The sequence below is a fragment of the Prionailurus bengalensis genome, chromosome X (assembly GCF_016509475.1).
Source record: "Prionailurus bengalensis isolate Pbe53 chromosome X, Fcat_Pben_1.1_paternal_pri, whole genome shotgun sequence".
NCBI lineage: Eukaryota > Metazoa > Chordata > Mammalia > Carnivora > Felidae > Prionailurus > Prionailurus bengalensis.
This window is the reverse complement of record NC_057361.1, coordinates 88,163,790-88,184,709: the sequence shown is the minus strand read 5'-3', so window position 1 is coordinate 88,184,709 and position 20,920 is coordinate 88,163,790. Positions and strand designations below refer to the sequence as shown.

At 37.7% G+C, this 20,920-nt stretch overlaps 1 protein-coding gene across 2 annotated transcripts in view; it reads left to right on the top strand.

Moving 5' to 3' along the window:
* The window catches only part of NUP62CL (nucleoporin 62 C-terminal like), an 86,801-nt gene that overhangs the window by 33,253 nt on the left and 32,628 nt on the right, over positions 1 to 20,920 (top strand). Inside the window, exons 2-8 of one of the 2 annotated variants that reach the window (XM_043569943.1) lie at positions 718 to 822; positions 2,346 to 2,444; positions 7,988 to 8,147; positions 17,040 to 17,190; positions 17,446 to 17,495; positions 17,635 to 17,769; positions 19,504 to 19,615. In XM_043569943.1, the coding sequence (XP_043425878.1) occupies positions 765 to 822; positions 2,346 to 2,444; positions 7,988 to 8,147; positions 17,040 to 17,190; positions 17,446 to 17,495; positions 17,635 to 17,769; positions 19,504 to 19,615 (765 nt within the window). In that variant the 5' untranslated portion in view covers positions 718 to 764. The remainder of the gene's footprint in view (positions 1 to 717; positions 823 to 2,345; positions 2,445 to 7,987; positions 8,148 to 17,039; positions 17,191 to 17,445; positions 17,496 to 17,634; positions 17,770 to 19,503; positions 19,616 to 20,920) is intronic. The other variant, XM_043569944.1, reaches the window with a different exon arrangement.

The window sequence follows — 20,920 nt, the reverse complement described above, 5'->3', positions numbered from 1 at the left end:
GGTGTAGAGCCTCTGCCCTATGAATGAGGGCTAACCTAAGGAAGGGAGTCCCTCTACTCTTGGCTGTACTTGCCAAGAATTTCAGCCCATTAAATCTGCTTCAACCCATTAAATCGGCGTTGGAGGTGATATGCTGGCTGCTTGCCCTCCCCAATGAAATGCTTTGTCCCTTGTTTGGGAGTCTGGGCCAGTCTTATTGGCAGCTCCTGCCTGGAGTGTGGCTTCCTTCAGGGTGAGGATGGGGTGGAGAGAAGTGGATTGTGGGTCATATGCCAGACTTTCACTGGTATTACTGAGTCTTAGCAGGTTTTCTTGAGTAAATGTTCTTTATTTGCTGTATACCTGTAGGACAATTTGCCAAGATTTCAACATTTTATTATTATTATTTTTTTCTTTTTTACCAGTTATGGTTGTTTCACTGGGGAATATAGGTCCCTAGGACTTCTTATGTTGCAGCTCTGGAGGAGGATCCCCCTCTTCCATAAAGTGGAATTTCTTTGTTATGATGGTGGTAGAAGACTGGCTGTACTCAGTATTACTAATAAATTACTTTTTTTAATCAGGGTGTTATTGTGTTTTATTTATTAGATTTCAGAGGATCTGATTTTCCTTGCTCTGTTTCAGTTTCTCCATATAAATGAACCTTGTTATAATGGTGTTTTGCTTTTTAAAAATTGCTCAGTGACATATATTTCTGCTCATGACTTTGATTTTTAGGTTCGGCTTCAGCATCGACTGCTGACGCCACTACTCGTTCAAGCACCATGCTGTTTACTTCAGTGTCAGATGCTTCTACCTCCACTGTTGCTTCTGGGTTCTCATGTAAGTTACTGGTTGCAGAGAAAAGCCTGGTATTTCGCATCAGGCAACTTCGCTTAATTTGCCAATATAAGCTATGGATCTCTTGCATCTCGTAAATTATCATTATGCTTGAACCCATCTGTAACTGCTGATATCAATAGTAGCTTTGCTTAAGAACCCAGTTGTCATGGCTTTAGCTGTGAATTTTATGTTAACATGATTATTCCAGCTTAAAGTGATAATTTTAAGCATATAATTCATTAACATTGTAATGTTTTGAAACAACTTCTTGAAGCTAATGGGAATAGTAAGATGGGAGTTTTGCCAAGTATGTCTGAAAGAGAAGAAGTCTTATTATCCATGTGAATAAGATAAAATGGGAAATGAATGTTGGAGTTTTGCTATAATGTATTCTTGCAGATAGACCAGTTTTGTGGTCCTTACACTTTACCTATCAGAAGTGATGGATGACAAAAGGACCAGTTTGGGGTTTTAATTGACACCGTGTGATGTCTTGTGGCTTCTCTCCTTGAAGAGGAACATCTGGATGTGTAGAGCTGAGAAGTGGGATATTAATTATCTTGTAACCCCAATTTCTTTGCTATGTATCTTCCATTAGTACAGTAACAACAAATGTTCAGTAATTCTTTTTTTACAGGTCCATATAAACTGACTCTGCTTTCAAGATATATTCACAGTGCCATGACATTTATCATTAGACTTTGTTATTGTAACCCTAGCTGTAATAAGCCCTCCATCCCCCACCTCCCTCCCCCGCAGCCCTGTTATAGGAAGATTGTCGCCATTCCTAGGAATAAAACTTGCCAGGAAATGCTCATGCCTACTTCACGGTGAAAAATAGTAGTCTGCCATCCCTACCCTCTTGTGAAGTTGGCATAGGTAAACATTAGTTAAAATTGCTGGTTACCACCTGAGTTGTATTTTCTACCAAGTAGACTTCCACTTTTGAGACATGACTGGGATTCTGGAAGCGTTTTGATATGTGTAAGCAATATCCTTCTCCACTACGATAGATTTTGTGAATAAGACCATGTCTGAGGTTAGAACTTATAGTTGTTGCATGAATTTGATTTTCAATCAGAGACTTGCCCTCTGACCTTTGACAGGCTTGTTTTCATTCCTGTCTTTGATGTCCTTGCCTACAAAATGAAAAGAAAGCTCTACCATAGTGTTTGTAAAATGAACTTTAATGAGGTAAAACTTACATATAAAATTAACTTATTTTAAGCATGCAAATCAGTGATTTTAATAAGATTACTGAATTGTGTAACTACCACTAAAACTGTAATCCAGTTTTAGAACATTTCTATCATCCAAATAAGGTCTCTCAGCCCCAGATAACTAATCTATTTTATGTCTCCATAGATTTGCCTTTTCTGAACATTTCTTGTAAATGGATTAGCCACAGGTTTTTGGAGTTTAGCCAAAAGTTTGTAAAGGACACTTCAGATGAAAAAGACCCTAAATTACTCACTGTTTTTAAATTAAGGTGTAATAGGTAATCTTTATGTTCTTTTCTGCAGTTGTTTCCCCAACAACTTCAAATGGAGCATTTGGTGGTTTAACTTTGGGATTTGGATTCAAATTTCCTGGAATGGGTGGAGGAGCTCATACTGTATCTAGTAAGATTTTAGAATTATTGGGATGTGTGATGTGTTGGGATGCTCATTGGAAGTATGCTGTATAACAAGCAGTAAGTACATTGATTTCTGTAGTTTTTAGTATCGTCTGAGTAAGTTTTGATCATTTCATCATAGTATGCAAAAGGTACACCAGTACTGACGATTGCCAAAGTGTAGTGAGACATCTGATACCGATGATACTAGTCCTTTGATATGACCATACTTAAAGCTGCTATCAAATTCTTGTCAACTTTTCAATTTAAGAATTTTTATTATTGATCATAGTGTTTACATTGACCCAGTAGATTGAGATTGATAGTTATTTTTCCCTAGAACTTAATCTAAGTTTTGACCTGCATTAAAGTTGACCCTATCCTAAAGCTGATTACAAGAGTTTCCATCCTAAATTTATTTCTGCCAGTTAGGAGCCAGTTAGGTTGTAGGTTGAAGAGAACTTGGCCAGTCGTTGCCTTATAGTGAGCGGGGTGGCTAGGAGTCAGTTGCTACTTAAACCTACCATTTAAGTCAGACTCCATTTTAGGAAACTTTTACTTGTCTTATTTTAAAAGTTTATTTGAAGTGCACCTGGGTGGCTCAGTTGGTTGAGCATCTAACTGCGGTGCAGGTCATGATCTCATAGTTCACGAATTTGAGCCCCACATCCAGCTCGCTGCTTTCAGCATGGAGCCCGCTTCAGATCCTCTGTCCCCACTCTCTTTCTGCACGTCCCCCACTTGTGCTCATTCAAAAAAAAATTTTTTTAAAGTTTACTTGAGGCTGAACGATTCTTTCTTCAAACCTGGCATAAATTAAAAGTCAATCTCTTTTAAATTTAAAGAAATTATTCCTAACCAGAGAGGTTCACCATCTATTTATTCTTTTGCATGACTGATACCTACCTGAGTTTCTACTGTGTACTAGGCAACTAGCCAACCTATAAGAGTTGTGAAGGGTGTGTCTTGAGAACTTTAAAAGTTACCATATTTGCAAATAACATAACCCATAATTTCCCCCTTTAAAATGCTGAACAAAGAACTGATTCTTTCAGCCATGGGTAGAGTCACTGAAATATGAATTTGCATGTGCTTTGAGGACCCAGCCATAACTCACCCCCTCCCTAGCTAGGTCTCAGATTCCTTCCTGCAAACTGGTACCTTTGCTCCTAACCCACCCCTTATTGCCATTGCATCTACCATTACCTTATATGCCCATCTCCCCATCAGATGTCTCAACTTGACACCCTTAACCCAGAGTTAGTTTTTCCCCCTACTTACCATTCCTTCTCCCCAAGCATATTTACTTGCTCAGACTTTTCACCTCAGAGATCAGCCTTGTAGGGCAGCTTTCAAGTGTCTGTGTCTGCAAATTTATAGCCATTTGGCATTATTCTCTGCCCTAGGTATAATCAGCAAGTTTTAAGAGAAGCTTGCTTTTTTTTAAATAATAACTCTTTTAAGTTTTTTTTTTTTTAATTTTGAGAGAGAGAGAGAGAGAAAACCAGCACACAGCATGAGCAGGGGAGGGACAGAGAGAGAGAGAGAGAGAGAGAGAGTGAGAGAGAATCCCAAGCAGGCTCCATGCTGTCAGCACAGAGAGCCCAGCATGGGGCTCGAACCCATGAACCGTGAGACCATGACCTGAGCGGAAACCAAGAGTCGGATGCTCAACTGACTGAACCACCCAGGTGCCCCAAGAAAGCTTGCTTTTTATCAGTCTTATCTTTTGTATGGAAAATGTTTGTTTGGATAGAAAAATCAGATAGTAGGATGTTTTAAAGGATCTTTTCACTATTTTATATAACCATCTTTAAGAACATCAGAATGAGATTTATTTAAATACAAATGTGATAGGCAGTTATGTCTTAGTATTTATAGAACTGTGCTTCCCTTTTACTACACAGATAATGTAAAGATGGCTGCATTTAGTTTAGACCAAAGTCATAACCTACAAAATCAGACTGTGATGGAACTTTCATTCTCAAATCCATTGCTTTTTTGTGTATGAATTGAAATACTGTTGGCATTTGAGTATTATCTTCTATGCCAGAGCTAATTTATACCTTTTAAAAATACCATAAAAGCTAAGGAACAAAGATAAATACTGTCTTAAAAGGTTAAAATAATCATACCATTTTTTTTGTGACTCAGGATGCTTTTATGTTTAGGCTGACAGGTATTAATTTCCTGAAGGTATCACTCAACATCTTTGTGGAGATATTTTGGTAGTGATGATGCTTGCTTTTCTTTTTATAAAAATCATACACACACACGTATGTGTGTGTGTGTGTGTGTGTGTGTGTGTGTGTGTACATATATCACTGTCTCTAGAAAGGATGGTTTGGTAGTTATCTTTCCAGCCTTTTTTTCCAAACACATACAAACACACATTGAATTTATTTGTTTTGCAAAAATGGGATAATTACGCACACACACACATAATCCTACAATTATTTTTCTTATATATCATCTTTGCACATCTGTCCATGTCAGGAAATACAGATTACTTTCTTTAATGCTTATTTATTTTTTCTGAGAGAGAGAGACAGCATGAGCAGGGAAGGGGCAGAGAAAAAGGGAGACAAAGAATCCGAAGTAGGCTGTCAGCACAGAGCCCGACGTGGGGCTTGAACCCACAAACCGTGAGATCATGACCTGAGCTGAGGTCAGACACTTCACCGACTGAGCCACCCAGGTGCCCCAAAATAGATTACTATTTTTTTTTTGAAAAAAATCTTTGGGTGAAGAAAAGCTTTATAAAAAGGACTCTTTTTCTTAATTGCTTTTCTGTTTTTCTGTTTGAACTAATCAATACAGGAGGAGTCTTGATAGTGTCATTAAGTTTCAGTATTTCTGGGGAAGGATTTCTTTTCAGATAAGATTTTTATTCTCAGGTGAAAATTATGATGACATATGATTGTAAAGAATGCCACATGGGATCCAGTCTGTAATCTTCTCAAGTGTTTGGAGTGATAAGTGACCCCAGGGATCCTTTGTGACTGGATATGGTCTTTCCTTGTGGTGTTCATTCCACCCTCAGAAAGGCTAACACAAAAAATGGGGAAATTATTTTAAGATTTCTTGTGGCCAAAAGGGAAATGGAATCTTTTAGAAATCTAACACAGGTATTGTCCTGGCACTGAACTTGAAAGAAATCAGAATTTAAGAGTTGTTCTAGAGGCAACTTTTAGGGACCCCCTGAATCTGTTGCATAAACATAATTCAGCTCTTCTCCCTTAGTCTACCCTTACTTTTTTAAACTTTCCATTGGTTTCCTTACCTCTTTTTCTACCTTACAATTTTAGCTTATCCTTTTAATATTTTTTAATGTTTATTTTTGAGAGAGAGAGAGAGACAGAGCACGAGCATGGGAGGGCAGAGAGAGAGAGGGAGACACAGAATCCAAAGCAGGTTCTAGGCTCTGAGCTGCCAGCATGGAGCCTGACACGGGGCTCGAACTCATGAACCACGAGATCGTGACCTGAGCCGAAGTTGGACGCTTAACTGACTGAGCCACTCAGGCACCCCAATTTTAGCTTATTCTTAATTTTGGCTTGCTCAGACTCCTTAATTCTACTTCATGTGTGACCTCTGTAGGTCCTTTCAATCCGCCTCTGCCTATTGTCTCATTTTTTTCTACACTTTTGGAAATACTTCCAAATTTCTGCTTAAAGTCTGATTCTTTCCATATTTTTGGAAATATTTCCATATTTCTACCTATAGTCTGATTCTTTCTATAGTTATAAATTTTTGAAAATGAGATGCTGACCTATTTTATCCTTGCTTGGCTAGAGTTTTCTATGCCAGACCCTTGTATAAGCTGCCAGTAGTATATGGGATGGATACCGTACTTCGGATGCCCACCCTTGTCCCAATTGACTGTGAATCAGGAGCAAAAGGCAGAATTCTTGGAATAAAGAAGGAATATCTGAGCTTGGCCCCTCAGCAGGAACAGAGTAGGCCAGTTCCCCTCAGTATAGGCTGTGAATATTTTGGCAGGCACCATGATTTATGTATTTATCTAATACGGCCACTAACCTGAAAATACAGCTAATTGGGAAAGCAGGGCTAATGTAAAACAAACAATTGTGTACATGTCTTATAATATATTTTTATAACAAATTTCTTGTTACAGAACCATCATCTATTAATTACTGAGAACATTTGAAAATACAGAGAACCAAAAAGAAGAAAAGAAAACATTTGCAGGTCCCACCAGGCACAGTTTTCTGTGAATTGTTCTTTAAGTGCTCAGTGTGTAGGAAAAACCAAAAGTGCTATAGAAGTTTCAGAAAACTAAGGGATAATGGTGGAGTGGAAGAGAAGTGGGTGACAAATACCAGGAAGGAAGAATTTGAGTTAGGCCATGAAGTATATTGAGGATTTCATCTAGAGAGGGCTGGGAATTCTAGTAGGGGTGCAATAGGAAAAGACACATAGAAGTGAGGTCTGGGCTGTAGATGAAACTTTGAGAGACTTTTATTTATTAGACTGGCAAAGATATATGCCTAGTATGGGCTATAATGTAGAGAAACAGGTGCTCTCCCCTATTGATAGAAATGTAAATTGGCAAAATCTTTTTGGTTGGGCAGTTTGGCAAGATATATTAAAACTTACGGCATGCTGACCCTTTGATCCAGCAATTTCATTTCTAGGAATTAATTACACAGATCTATTCATGTAAGTATACAAAAGTATAGATGTACAGAGTTTGTATAAGATTGCAATTATTCTTTCCTTGCAAGTTTAGTAGAATTTGCCAGCGAAGTCATCTGGGTCTGGAAGGTTTTTTTATGGGAAGAGCTTTGAGGATTGATTCAGTTTCTTTAATGGTTACAGGTCTGGTTAAGTTGTAAATTTTATTTTTCTACAAATATATCCAGGATTTTTAATTTTTGGCAGAAGAGTTAACCCAGATATCTGGCCTGCTGTATATCACTTCATATTATAACAATGTTAAGTGCAAATCCATACAACTTTGAGTTCAAATTCACATTTAAAAAAAATGCTTCTGTAGGGGCACCTGTGTGGCTCAGTTGACTAAGGGTCCAACTTAGGCCTAGGTCATGATCTCGTGGTTCCCAAGTTCGAGCCCTGCGTCAGGCTCTGTGCTGACAGCTTGGAGCCTGGAGCCTGGTTCCAATTCTGTGTCTCCCTCTCTCTCTGCCCCTCCCCTGCTCACACTCTGTGCCTCTCTCTCAAAAATAAATTAAAAAATTTTTTTTAAATAAAAAAATGGGGTCCCTGGGTGGCTCAGTCGGTTGAGTGTTTGACTTCGGCTCAGGTCATGATCTTGAGGTTCGTGACTTTGGGCCCCGCGTCAGGCTCTTTGCAGACTAGCTCAGAGCCTGGAGCCTGCTTTGGATTCTGTGTCTCCCCCTCTCTCTGCCTTCCCTTGCTCGTGCTCTGTCTCTCTTGCTCTTGAAAATAAAATAAAAAATTTAAAAAATTAATAAATAAAAATAAATGCTTCTATAGTTTTTATCCTGAATGATCAAGGACTAAGTAAGTCTCTCATTTCTTGATAACACACATTTTATTTTCCAGCTACAGCATCAACAACGACCACCACCACTGTCACTACTACCACTACGACTACCACAACCACCAGTGGCTTTGCTTTGAATCTAAGATCACTGGCATCAGCTGGGATTAATAGCATTGTTCCAGTCGGTATTAATTCCATACCTTTTACTTCGACTGTTAAGTAAGCCTGTTTATTTGAAAATTTGTGTGAATTTCATTTTATTTATCATGTACAAAGTATAGTTTGCTTATATAGCTGTAGAATAGTGTTTGAATTTTAGGTAAATGACTCCGTCAAAGGAGCAGATAAAGGATTTCTGTAGCTTCATAAATTGAACAATTAACAGCTTGCCTTTGTCTTATTACCATTATAATACTATTATTACTATTACTAATAATAGCTAACATTTGTTGTGCAATTACTAAATATTTAGCAATGTGACAATGCTTTGCAAACATCATATCATTTAATCTTCCCAATAACCCTATGAGGTAGGCACTATTTTGTTCCCATTTTATAGATGAGAAAACTGGAGCACATACAAATTTTATAATCTGCCCCTGGTTGTACACTTGATAATGGTTGAGCCAGGATTAAAATTCAGCCAGTTGAGTTCCAGAGCCTATAATCTTAGAATCTATACCATGTCCCTCTCTAACTGTTTGGAGTTTTTTAATTTTTTTTAACGTTTATTTATTTTTGAGACAGAGAGACAGAGCATGAACGGGGGAAGGTCAGAGAGGGAGGGAGGGAGACACAGAATCTGAAACAGGCTCCAGGCTCTGAGCTGTCAGCACAGAGCCCGATGCGGGGCTCGAACTCACGGACCGCAAGATCATGACCTGAGCTGAAGTCAAATGCTCAACTGACTGAGCCACCCAGGCGCCCCTATTTTTTATTACTTTTTTAAAGTTTATTTATTTTTGAGAGAGAGAGAGAGACAGAGTGAGTGGGGGAGGGGCAGAGAGAGAGAAAGGGAGAGAGAGAGAAAGAGAGAATCGCAAGCAGGCTCCGCACTGTCAGCACGGAGCCCAATGTGGGGCTCGAACTCACAAATCATGAGATCATGATCAGAGCCAAAACCAAGAGTGGGATGCTTAACCAACTGAGCCACCCAGGCACCCCTTGTTTGGGTTTTTAAATTAAATTTTTATTTGGAGACCACTGTAGATTCACATGTACTTCTAGGCAAGAATACAAAAAATTCTTTGTGTCCTTTACCTAGTATGCCCCGATAATAACATCTTGCTATGCTAGAGGTACAGTATCACATCCAGGATATTGGCATTGATATAGTCAAGGTATAGAACAGTTCCATCAGCACAAGGATCCTTCCTGTTGCCCTTTTATAGCCACACTCACTACCTTCCCCTCCTTTTCGTGACCCTGTGCAATGAGGAATCTGTTCTCCATTTCTATAACCTTGACATTTAAAGAAATGTTATACAAATGAATTGTATATTATGTGATCTTTAAGGATTGTTTTGTTTTTCTAGTCATAATTCCTTAAGATAAGGTTGTCATGTGTATCAGTACTTTCTTCCTTTTTATTTCTGAGAAATAGTCCATGGTATTGTGGATGAACTATAATTGAACTATTCACTTGTTGATGGACACCTAGGTTGTTTCCGGTTTCTGGCAGTTATAAATAAAGCTGTGAGGAACATTTGTGTACAGGTTTTTTCATGTGAGTGTAAGTCTCATTTCTCTGGGATCAATGCCCAGAGTGCAATTACTGAGTGGTGTGGTTGTTGTGTGTGTGTGTGTGTGTGTGTTTTAATATATTGCCAAGTTCTTTTCCGGAGTGGCTGTGCCATCTTACACACCGAACAGCAATGTGTAAGGGACCCAGCTTGTCTGCATTATCACCAGGATCTGATGTTGTCACTATTTTTTTATTTTAGCCCTTCTAATAGATGTGAAATAATATCTCATTGCAGTTTTAATTTGCATTTCCCTGACGACTGGTGATGTTGAACATCTTTTCATGTGTTTCTCTGCCATCAGCATGTCTGTCTTTGATGATGTTTCTGTTCATGTCATGTCTTGTCCATTTTCTACTTGAATTTCTTTTTTTATTTTCAAGTATTGAGAGTTTTTTTACATTCTAGATTCAATTTTTTTTTCAGATTTGTAGTTTATAAATATTTTCTCTAACTCTGTAACTTGCCTTTTCATCTTTTTAACCGGGAGTTTTGCTGAACAAAAACTTTTATTGATGAGGTCTAGTTTTTTCTTTAATGGACCGTGTTTTAATATCAAGTTTAAGAACTCTTTGCCTAACCTTAGATCCCAAAGATTCTCAGTTTTTTCTAAAAGTTTTACAGTTTTACATTTAAATCAGGATCCATTTTGTGTTAATTTTTCTGTAAAGTGTGAGGTTTAGAGTAAGGTTCATTTTCTTTTTTTGTCTGTGGATGTCCGATTTTTCCAACAGCATTTGTTGAAAGGGAGTCTTCAGCTTCCTCCACTGAATTGCTTTCACATCTTTGTCAAAAATCAGTTGGACATATTTGTGTCAAATGTTTTCTCTGCCTCAATTGGTACAATATTTTAGGATTTTTCTTCTTTAGCATAATGATATGGTGAATGACATTGATTGATTTTCAATTTTTTTTAATGTTTATTTATTTTGAGAGAGAGAGACAGAGCAGAGAGCTAGGGAGACAGAATCAGAAGCAGGCTCCAGGCTCTTAGCTGTCAGCACAGTACCCGACGCGGGGCTCAAACTCACATTACTTGAGCCGAAGTCAGATGCTCAACCCACTGAGCCACCTAGGCGCCCCACATTGATTGATTTTCAAATGTTGAACCAGCCTCACAAATATAGGATAAATCCCACTTGGTCATGGTGTATAATTTTTTTATACTTTTCTAGATTAGTTTGCTAGTATTTTGCCTGACGACTTTTCTATTAAGTTCTTGAGAGATACTGGTCTGTAGTTTTGTTTTCTTTCATTTTTATTTTGTCTTTGGTTTTGATATGTGGATTATGCTAGCCACATAAAATGATCTGAGAAGTATCTTCTTCTGTTTTATAGAAGGAATTGTGTAAAATTGTGTAACAAATTGTGTTTATTGAATGTTTGGCAGAATTCTTTAGTGAAACCTTGGCCTGTATATTTCTTTTGCAGGAGCTTTTAAATTACAAATTAATTTCTTTACTGAGTTTAGGACTACTCAGGTTATCTGTTCATCTTTCATGAGTTTTAGTAGTGTGTGGTTTTCATTTGGTCTGTTTTTCTAAGTTGTCAAATTTATGAGTACAAAGTTTGTAGTATTTCCTTCTTGTGCTTTTAATAGCTTTTTCAATTCTTATGTTGGTATGTTGATACCTTTCTTTTATCAATTTTATTCATCTTTTTCCAAAGAAGTAGCTTTGGGGGCACATGGGTGGCTCAGTCAGTTAAGCATCCGACTTTGGCTCAGGTTATGATCTCATGGTTCACGAGTTCAAGCCCCGTGTCAGGCTCTGTGCTGACAGCTCAGAGCCTGGAGCCTGCTTCAGATTCTGTGTCTCCCTGTCTCTCTGCCCCTCTCCCACTCGAGCTCACTCCCTCTCTCAGAAATAAATAAAAATATTAAACAAATTTTTTAAATTAAAAAAATAGCTTTTGTTTTATTGATTGATTATTCTCTATTGTTTTCATTGTCAATTTCATTGATATCTGCCATTTATTATTTCTTTCCCTCTGTGGTGAGTTCATATTGCCCTTTTTCTGGTTTCTTGAGTAATGAACATAGATTATTGGTTTGAGACCTTTCTTTTTTCCTAATGTAAGCATTAAATGCTCTAAATATCCTCACCATTGCATTAGCTGTGTACCACATACTCTATTATGTTTTACTTTTATTTTCATTCAATTCTGTCTACTTTTCAGATTACTGTTGTGAATTACTCTTTGGCCCATAGATTATTTAGAAGTATGTTGTTTAATTTCCAAGTGCTTGGAGATTTTATTTTCTTTCTATATCAATTTCTAGTTTTGATTCCATTATAGTTGGAGAGCATGCTCTATATGACTTCAGTCCTTTTATATTTGTTCAGGTTTGTTTTATGATGAAGATACAGTCTTTCTTTTTTTAATGTTTATTTTGAGAAAGACAGGAAGAGAGAGAGAGCCAGAGCATATGCATGCATGCACGCAAGTGGGGAGAGGGGCAGAGAGAGAGATGGGGAGAGAGAATCCCAAGCAGGCTCCACATTGTCAACAAGGATCCTGAGGTGAGGCTTGAACTCATGAACCATGAGATCATGACCTGAGCTGAAACCAAGAGTTGGATGCTTAACCAACTGAGCCACCCACGCACCCCGAAGATCTAGTCTTTTTTGGTGAAATGTTCCATGGGCACCTGGAAATTGTTTTCTCTGCTATTGGGAGGAGTGTTTTATGTATGATGATTAGATCCTGCTTTGTTGTATTTTCAGATCTGTATCCTTGCAGCTTTCCTCTCTAAAGCTCCTTTCAGTCTGGAGAGTGGCTTTTTAAAGTCCTCAACAGGAATTGTGGGGTTGTCTGTTTCTCCCTTTAGCTCTATCAATTTTGCTTTTGTGTATTTTGAGGTTCTGCTGTTGGTTGCCTTACACATTTAGGATTGTTGGCCTTCCCTGGTGCTTTGGTTCCTTTATCATTATGCGACGTCCCTCTTTGGTCATTTTCTTTGCTCTAAATTGACTTCATCTGTTATTAATATAGCCATTAAAATTAATCTTGCATGTACATCTTTTTCCATCGTTTTACTTTCAGCCTATTTGTGTCTTTATATTTGAAGCGAGTTTCTTGTGGATAGCACATTGATGGGTCATAATTTTCATCCACTCTGCCAATTTCTGCCTTTTTGTTGGTATATTTAGCACATTTACATTTAAGCTAATTATCGGTATGTTTGGGCTTAAGTTTGCCATTTTATTATTTGTCTTTTGTTTGCTACTTCTGTTTTTGTTTTTCTTTGTTTTGTAATTTCCCTGTGGGATATTAAGACCTTTTTTAGGGTTCTATTTTGCTCTTTTTTTTTTTAATGTTTATTCATTTTTGAGAGAGAGAGAGAGAGAGAGACAGAGCATGAGCATGGGAGGGGTAGAGAGAGGAGACACAGAATCCAAAGCAAGCTCCAGGCTCTGAGCTGTCAGCACAGAGCCTGAAGTAGGGCTTGAACTCACGAACCATGAAATCATGACCTGAGCCGAAGTCAGACGCTTAACAGACTGAGCCACCCAGGCGCCCCTTGTTCTATTTTTATAGTGTTTCTGAGTATATTGCTTTGTCTAATTTTCTTAGTAGTTGCTCTATGTTACAGTATACATATGTAACTTAGAATCGTCTAGTCATGTTGACATTTTACCACTTTGGTAATTCCATGTAGCTCCCTTTACTCTTATCTTTTAAGTTTGTCTCAAGTTTTTCCCCCATGTACTGAACACCACATTATGTGGTGTTATACTTTTTACTTCAGCCATCAAATATGATTTTTAAAATTCATGAGAAGTAGGATAGTCTTATATTTACCCTTTTTGTTCATTATGACATTTTTTCCTTTATGAAGTTCCAAAGCCTTCTGTTTTCATTTCTTTGTTTGTTTGTTTAGCCAGTTTTCTTTTTTCTTTGTTTTTCTTTTATTTATTTATTTATTTATTTATTTATTTATTTTGAGAGAGAAAGCACGAGTGGGGGAGGAGCAGAGAGAGAGAGAGGAGAGGGAGAGAATCCCAAGCAGGCTCTGCATTGTCGGCATAGAGCTGATGTGCGGCTCGAACTCACAAACCGTGAGATCATGACCTGAGCTGAAGTTGGATGCTCAACTGACTGAACCACCCAGGTGCCCCCAGTTTAGCCAATTTTCAAGAGTAGGTTTGCCAGCGGCAAAAAATCTTGCAAGGGAATATCTTTATTTTCCTTTCATTTCTGAAGGACATTTTCACCAGATAGAGAAGTTGTGGTCAACAGTTTTGTTGTTTTTTTTTTTTTCTTTCTGTACTTGAAAAATGTTGTGACACTTCCTTTTAGCCTCCATGGTTTAAGATGAGAAATCTGCTGTCATTCGAATTGGTATTACCTTTTAAGTAATGTGCTGTTTTGGCTACCTTCAAGATTTTTTTCTTTCTTTATCTTTAGTTTTCAGAAATTTAAGTATTAGGTGTCTTAGTGCACATTTCTTTGTATTATTCACTTTGGGGTTTGCTCAGCATCTTGAATCTGTAGATATATATCATTTGCCAAATTTGGGAAGTTTTCATCTTTATTTTACAGAATACTTTTTCAGTCCCATACTGTCTTTTCCTCTCTAATCTATCATACTCCAATGATACAAATGTTACCACTTTAATTATTGTCCTTTGGGTTCTTTAGTTTTTTTTTTAATTTTTGTGTCTCTTTTCTCTTTGCTGTTCTGAAAATTCTATTGACCTACTCTCAAGTTTGCTGATTCTATCCTTGGTCGTCTTCACTCTACTATTAAACCCTTCACGTGAGCTTTTTATTTCCTTTATTTTAGTTTACAATTCTATAATTTCCATTCAATTGCTTTTTTATAACTTCAGTTTCCTTGCTGAGATTTTCTCTTTTTCTTTTGTTTCTAGAGAATTCATAATTGCTTGTTTGGAGCATTTTTCGATGGTTGCTTTACAATTCTTTCAGAGAATGCCAACATCTGACACCTCTCTCTGTTGGTGCCTGTGGACTGTCTTTTTTCTCTTGAGTTGTGATTTTTCCTGGTTCTTGGTAGGACAGACCATTTTCAGTTGCATCCTGGACATTATGTCTATCATGTTAGGAGAGTCCAGGTCCTATTTTAATTTTTTTCAATCAGGTAATCCTTTTGTTGGGGTGTAATGCAGGGGTTGGGTGTGTTTGTATCTTCAGCTTCCTACTAGACCCTGCCCACACCACCCCAGTGAAAGTGGGGTGCTGACTCATACTGCCTCAATGCACATGAGTGGTGTGGAAGTTCAGCTACCCCCTCATCCCTGCTGACTCATTCCCCAAGAAGGTGGGACACTGGGTCCCACCACTTCATTGCCTCAATGGGTCGCTGGGTCCCCAAAATAAGAGGAAGTGGGGGACTAACCACTTAGGTGCTGCAGGGTGGAGACAGAATTTCACCTTCCTTTTGGGTGTCACTGACACAAAAGGAGTGAGGAAGCAGGATATCAACTATTCTGTGTCTTCCAATTTCATTCAGCCTCTTGATGCTGGCTTGGTATGGAAGCTTAGTTTCCTACTGGGCCTCACTGACACAAGCTCTGGGGAGCAGGGGGGCCGAGTGCAGACTAGCATTACTTTGTTCATTCTCAGTGATGATGCCAGGTGGGCATAGAGTTTAGCCCCCCATTGAGTCTCACTGACACTAGTGACAAGTGAGGGAACCTAATGGTAACTAACCCTGTCTTTATTATGTCTTGATTGCTGCTGGGTGGGTATTTAGATTCAGCTTGTCACTGGCCTTCGCTGACAGGACCCTGGTAGAGGAAGGGAATAGAACACTACCTGCTTCTGACGAGCAGAGAATTGATGATTACCTCTCTGCTTAGCCCTGCTGACACTGCCCCAGCAGAAGAATTAAGGCATTGCCTGGTTCCACCAGTCATGGGATGGATACTTAACCACCTGCTTAGCCTATTTGATACCACCCGGCAGGGGAATCATGGTTCTGTTCGGTTCTGCCCAATGGAGGATGGAAGATCAGCTCCCTACTCTGTTTTGTGGATACTACTTAGACCGGAAATGGATCATTTTGATTAAGAGCTGTGGGAAGAGGGAGTCCTGTCTCTTTGGCCACATGCACCCAGAAGGGAGCTTGTATCATGCTGAGCTGAGGGGGAAGGAAGGAAGCAGGTGTGGCACAGACTTCAGCTGTTCTTACTGAGATTTAGTAGATTTCTCAGTAGAGCTTTTATAATTTGCCATATTCCTCTAGGATAATTTCCAAAGATGTTGAATGGTTGTTTTTAAAATAATCTTTACCAGCTATGATGATTTTGTTGGGGAGCAGGTCTGAAAAACTCCTCATGTGCTCTTTTCTTCTCTAAGTCCTCCTATGTTATTCATTCAAAAAATACAGTTAAAAGATGATCATACTGCATCCCTCTTTTTTTTTTTAGATTTTCCTGAGGACTTTAATTTGTTCTTCTGCTAAGAAATCTCCTTTTCCTCTCAGCCTGTCTCCACAATGGGCTCCCCTTTTTTTTCTCTTTTTTTCTCTTTTAATTTACATCCAAGTTAATTAGCATATAGGGCAATAGTGATTTCAGGAGTAGGATCCAGTGATTCCTCCCCTATATATAACACCCAGTGCTTATCTCAGCAAGTGTCTTCCTTAATGCCCCTTACCCATTTAGCCCATCCCCCCCAACCCACAACCCCTCCACCAACCCTCAGTTTGTTCTCTATATTTAAGAATCTCTTATGTTTTGGGGCACCTGGGTGGCTCAGTCGGTTAAGCGTCCGACTTCAGCTCAGGTCATGATCTCACAGTCTGTGAGTTCAAGACCCACGTCAGGCTCTGTGCTGACAGCTTGGAGCCTGGAGCCTGCTTTGGATTCTCTGTCTCCCTCTCTCTGTCCCTGCCCCATTCACGCCTCTCTCTCTCTCTCTCTCTCTCTCTCTCTCTCTCTCTCTCAAAAGTAAATAAACATTTTAAAAAAGTCTCTTATGTTTTGTCCCTCTCTCTGCTTTTATATTATTTTTGCTTCTTTTCCCTTACAATCATCTATTTTGTATCTTAAATTCCACATATGAGTGAAGTCATATGATATTTGTCTTTCTGTAATTTCGTTTAGCATAATACCTTCTAGTTCCACCCACACAGTTGCAGATGGCAAGGTTTCATTCTTTTTGAGTGCCGAGTAATATTCCATTGTGTGCATATATGTATGTGTGTGTATGTATATATATATATGTGTGTGTGTGTGTATATATATATATATATATATATATACATATCCATTCATCTGTCAATGGACATTTGGGCTCTTTCCATACTTTGGCTGTTGTCGATAGCAATGCTATAAACATTGGGGTTCATGTGCCCTTTTAAAAAAGCACACCTGTATCCCTCTGCATCCCTCTTTTTTAGTGCAATCGTAACTCCTGTGATGACATATGGTCAGCTGGAGGGTCTGATAAACAAATGGAGCCTTGATTTAGAGGATCAAGAGAGGTACTTTCTTCACCAGGCCACTCAGGTCAATGCTTGGGACCGTACACTGATTGAGAATGGTGAGAAGGTAAGAAGATAGTCTCACTATTCTACGTGTATTGTACAAACATTTTCAGATGAACACAAGAGTATAGACCTGTGTTTTGTGGTAATTTTCTATTCCACTATTTGATGATCAACTTACAAATCTTTTCCTATGTAATGAGTGCCCTGATTTAGTAAATTGCCTATGTTTGAAGTGTGCATAAGAAAATTAATATTGCTTTAAAATTAAATATAAATTCAAATATTTGCACTATCATATCCTTATTTTCATTTATAGATTACAACTTTGCATGGAGAAGTGGAAAAAGTGAAACTGGATCAGAAAAGGTAGAACCTTAGACTCTCTAGGTTGAAAGATTAAAGATCAATTTCTTTGTCCATTTTTTCCCCCTTGCTCTAGTTTTTCAACTTTATTTTGCCACTCCCAATTCTTTTCATAAGCCCTTCTGTTGACTTGTTTTTTCAGGCTGGAACAAGAATTGGATTTTATCCTGTCACAGCAGAAGGAACTAGAAGATCTCTTGACCCCTTTAGAGGAGTTTGTGAAGGACCAGAATGGGGCTGCTTATCTGCAGCATGAAGATGCGGAGCCTGGGAAGACGTAAGTAACTGAATAAAGATCAAGCAATGGGGCAAAAACTTAGCTACTGAAAAAAAAAAGGGAAAAAAATAAAATTGAAAGACAAGGAATAAAAATTGGTAGGAAAGGACAAGTTCTTGTAGTTGCCATTTTTCAACTTATTTGACTATTTTCTGTTTATCTTTTCATGATGCTTGAAAATGAAGTAATCATTCTGGCAGTTTTGTTTTATAGCATTGTGTACACTTATTAATCTCAAGCTTATACATGACCACAGTAAAGTTTTTCTATTTGTCAAATTTTTTCTTAAACTAGAAATACCAGTTTTATGTGTGTGGTGTCATAGTATTGTGAGATATTTATGGTTTCCTATTTATATTGACTCTTGTAAACCTAATGTTCATGCAATTGCTTCAGTGATAAATGATTGGCTATTTTAAAGGCAATTTGTTAATCTGGGGGCAGGCTGCATAGCTTTCAAAAATTGAATGATTTTTGTCAGTGTCTTGGGCTAAATATATTTGTGTGTGATTCAGTTTTGTTGTTGATAACATTACCAGTGTTCCCACTGTAACTTCATCTCTCTGCAACTGAAATTTGGTAATCAGGCCAAATAATAAGTGTGGTTAGGAAAACTTGTCTGAATGTGCTACATAAACCAGACTGAGACCAAATCAGACTACCTTTATTAATGGCTTATTCATGAGTTAAGACTGAGCTTATTTTCTAAAGGATTGCAAATTAACTTTTTGTTGTAGGTGCATTAAATATGGTAAGTATAGCTAATCTGTATGGACCTTAGTTCTGTTTCTGGCTTTGTCTTTCCACCTTTGTGAATCTTTTTTTTTTTTTTTTTTTTGCATTGCTTTCTATGCATTCTGCCATTTTTTGAAGCATATAGAGTTACATTTTTGGCCATGGGTTCCTAATTGTAATTTGAGGGAATAATTGAAACATTAGTTCCTTTCCAGTTGTTTTTGTGTAGTCAGATTTATAGTGTGATGGAATCTTTAGTAAGATCTTCAACAATCAAGGCAACCAATTACCTTTATTTAACTACTTTGGGATGGAAAGGCAATAGTTAGCTATGAATAAATCTAATTGAATCCTTTAATCTTTATACACATTAAGATTGAAAAACTCTCTTACCACTTTAATTCATAAGCATATTATTGACTAGGTAAGTGTGTATGTATGTGTGTAAATAATTTGGGTAGAACTCTTGAGAATTTAGCCAACTAATATTTGCTGTGAATGTGTAACAGGTTTATCTGCCTTTAATTATTGTTAATCTCATTTCTCAAAACATCTTTTATTGAATGGTGGATATATATAAGGTTTTACTTTGAGAATTTAGTATTTAAAATCATTAAAGACCTCTCAGCACTTATTGAATACTGGTAAACACCAAATAACTTCCCATGTATCTAAGGGTCTTAGGAGTTTATTATAAGAGCTAAAAAGAGTTTCTTTGCTTCAGAGCTCCCTGGAACATTGTCCAGAGAGTAAATAGGTGACTATAAAAATGGCAAGATGGATACAAGGCCTCACCTATGGAGTCTTTTTAGACTATGGTAATAATAAGGTTGTGAATGCTGCCTACATAAAAATGTGTCATTTGTCATAACTGAGACCTACTTAGAAGGGGGGGGATTGGTGCAAATCCAGCTGGCAGCATCATCTTTGTATGTCAGTAACAAGACGTAGCAGAAAAAGCATTTCTTGTTAATCTCTTTATTTTACCTGCCTTTTCAGTTACAAATTAGCAGAAAATATAGATGCTCAGCTGAAGCGAATGGCCCAAGATCTCAAGGACATTATTGAAAACCTGAATACATTCAGAAGTCCTGCAGACGTCACTGACCGGGTGCGTTAACTGCTTTATCTATTTAGACAAGCAAGATTTAGTATGAAAGTAGCATTCTGTGGGTTCCTCTAGCTAGTCACCTTGTCCTGTCCTCTTGTGTTCCTTACCTGCCTTTGTTGATCTGAACTTTGGGGTGTAGTTAGTGGGGCAGGAAATATTTATGAGCAGAAAAAGTTATGACTTTTTTGTGTGATTATTCCTAGGAGGGTAAAAAAAAAATGACTTTCCTCCCTAAATTTTCAGGGTTTTCTCCCTGCTCTTCACACAGCTAAATATGTCCCTGTACTTACTTTTTCTGTCAACTTACTCATTGGCTAGCTCATTCTTCCTTTTTCTATGTGTTCATATAATTGTGAGTTTATATGTTTGAGTTTATTAGGTATATCCAGGCCATCCTTAATTTGTAACTGGGATCTATCTCAAAAGTTTGATAAGTCAGCCATTTGAGTCTTAAAATATATTTTTCCATAGAACTTTTGTTTGATGTGGTCATTACGTTTCTGTCTGCCTCATAGAATCCTACTTCACTTATAATGTAAGTGTATTTTAGCATGGGAAAATAAAGCTGAGCCTCCAATTAGAGAATTGAGATGTTTTGAATTAATTTGGCCATGAGAAAGGATTGTTTCCTTTATCTGTGCTCCAATTAAAGAGCTTATTTCCTCTACCTTTCCCTATTGTCATAGCAGCTAAATGAAGTTCTTTTTCCCCCTCCCACTCCATGGCAGTAATGGTAAGAGGAATCTTCCATTGTGGGAACTCCTATTGTACTTTCTATCTGTTGATTATAATTCGGAGTGGGACCAGGATCTGGGCAGGTGAGGACAAAGGATATACAGTATATTGTGATTATTCTTTAGTAAGCTCTTTGTCCAATCATACAGATAGTTCTTTATCTATGTACACATTACTAACTTTTTTAATTATAAAGAGACAGCATGGCATAGTTTAGGAAAGCATTAGAATTTTATTTAAGTCACTTAATCTCTGGATCTTAGCTCCTTCTTTTGCAAAATGTCAAGGGTGGACCAAATGATCTTGAAGTACCCTCTAACTATAAAAATTATGCCATTCTCTACTTTGGGTGAGTCTAAAATTGAACAAAGACAAATACAAATTAGACTGGGATTATCCATGCTACCGTCTCCTTGTGTTCACATAAATGATCGCAAGTTGACAGAAAATAAGTTTTCTTTTTATGACCTATTAGGTCACCATTATGATTATAAAATCCAAAATTATTTTATAAAAGAATTTTTATGCATAGACAAATACATGCAGATTTACTCATGAGGCCGACCTGCT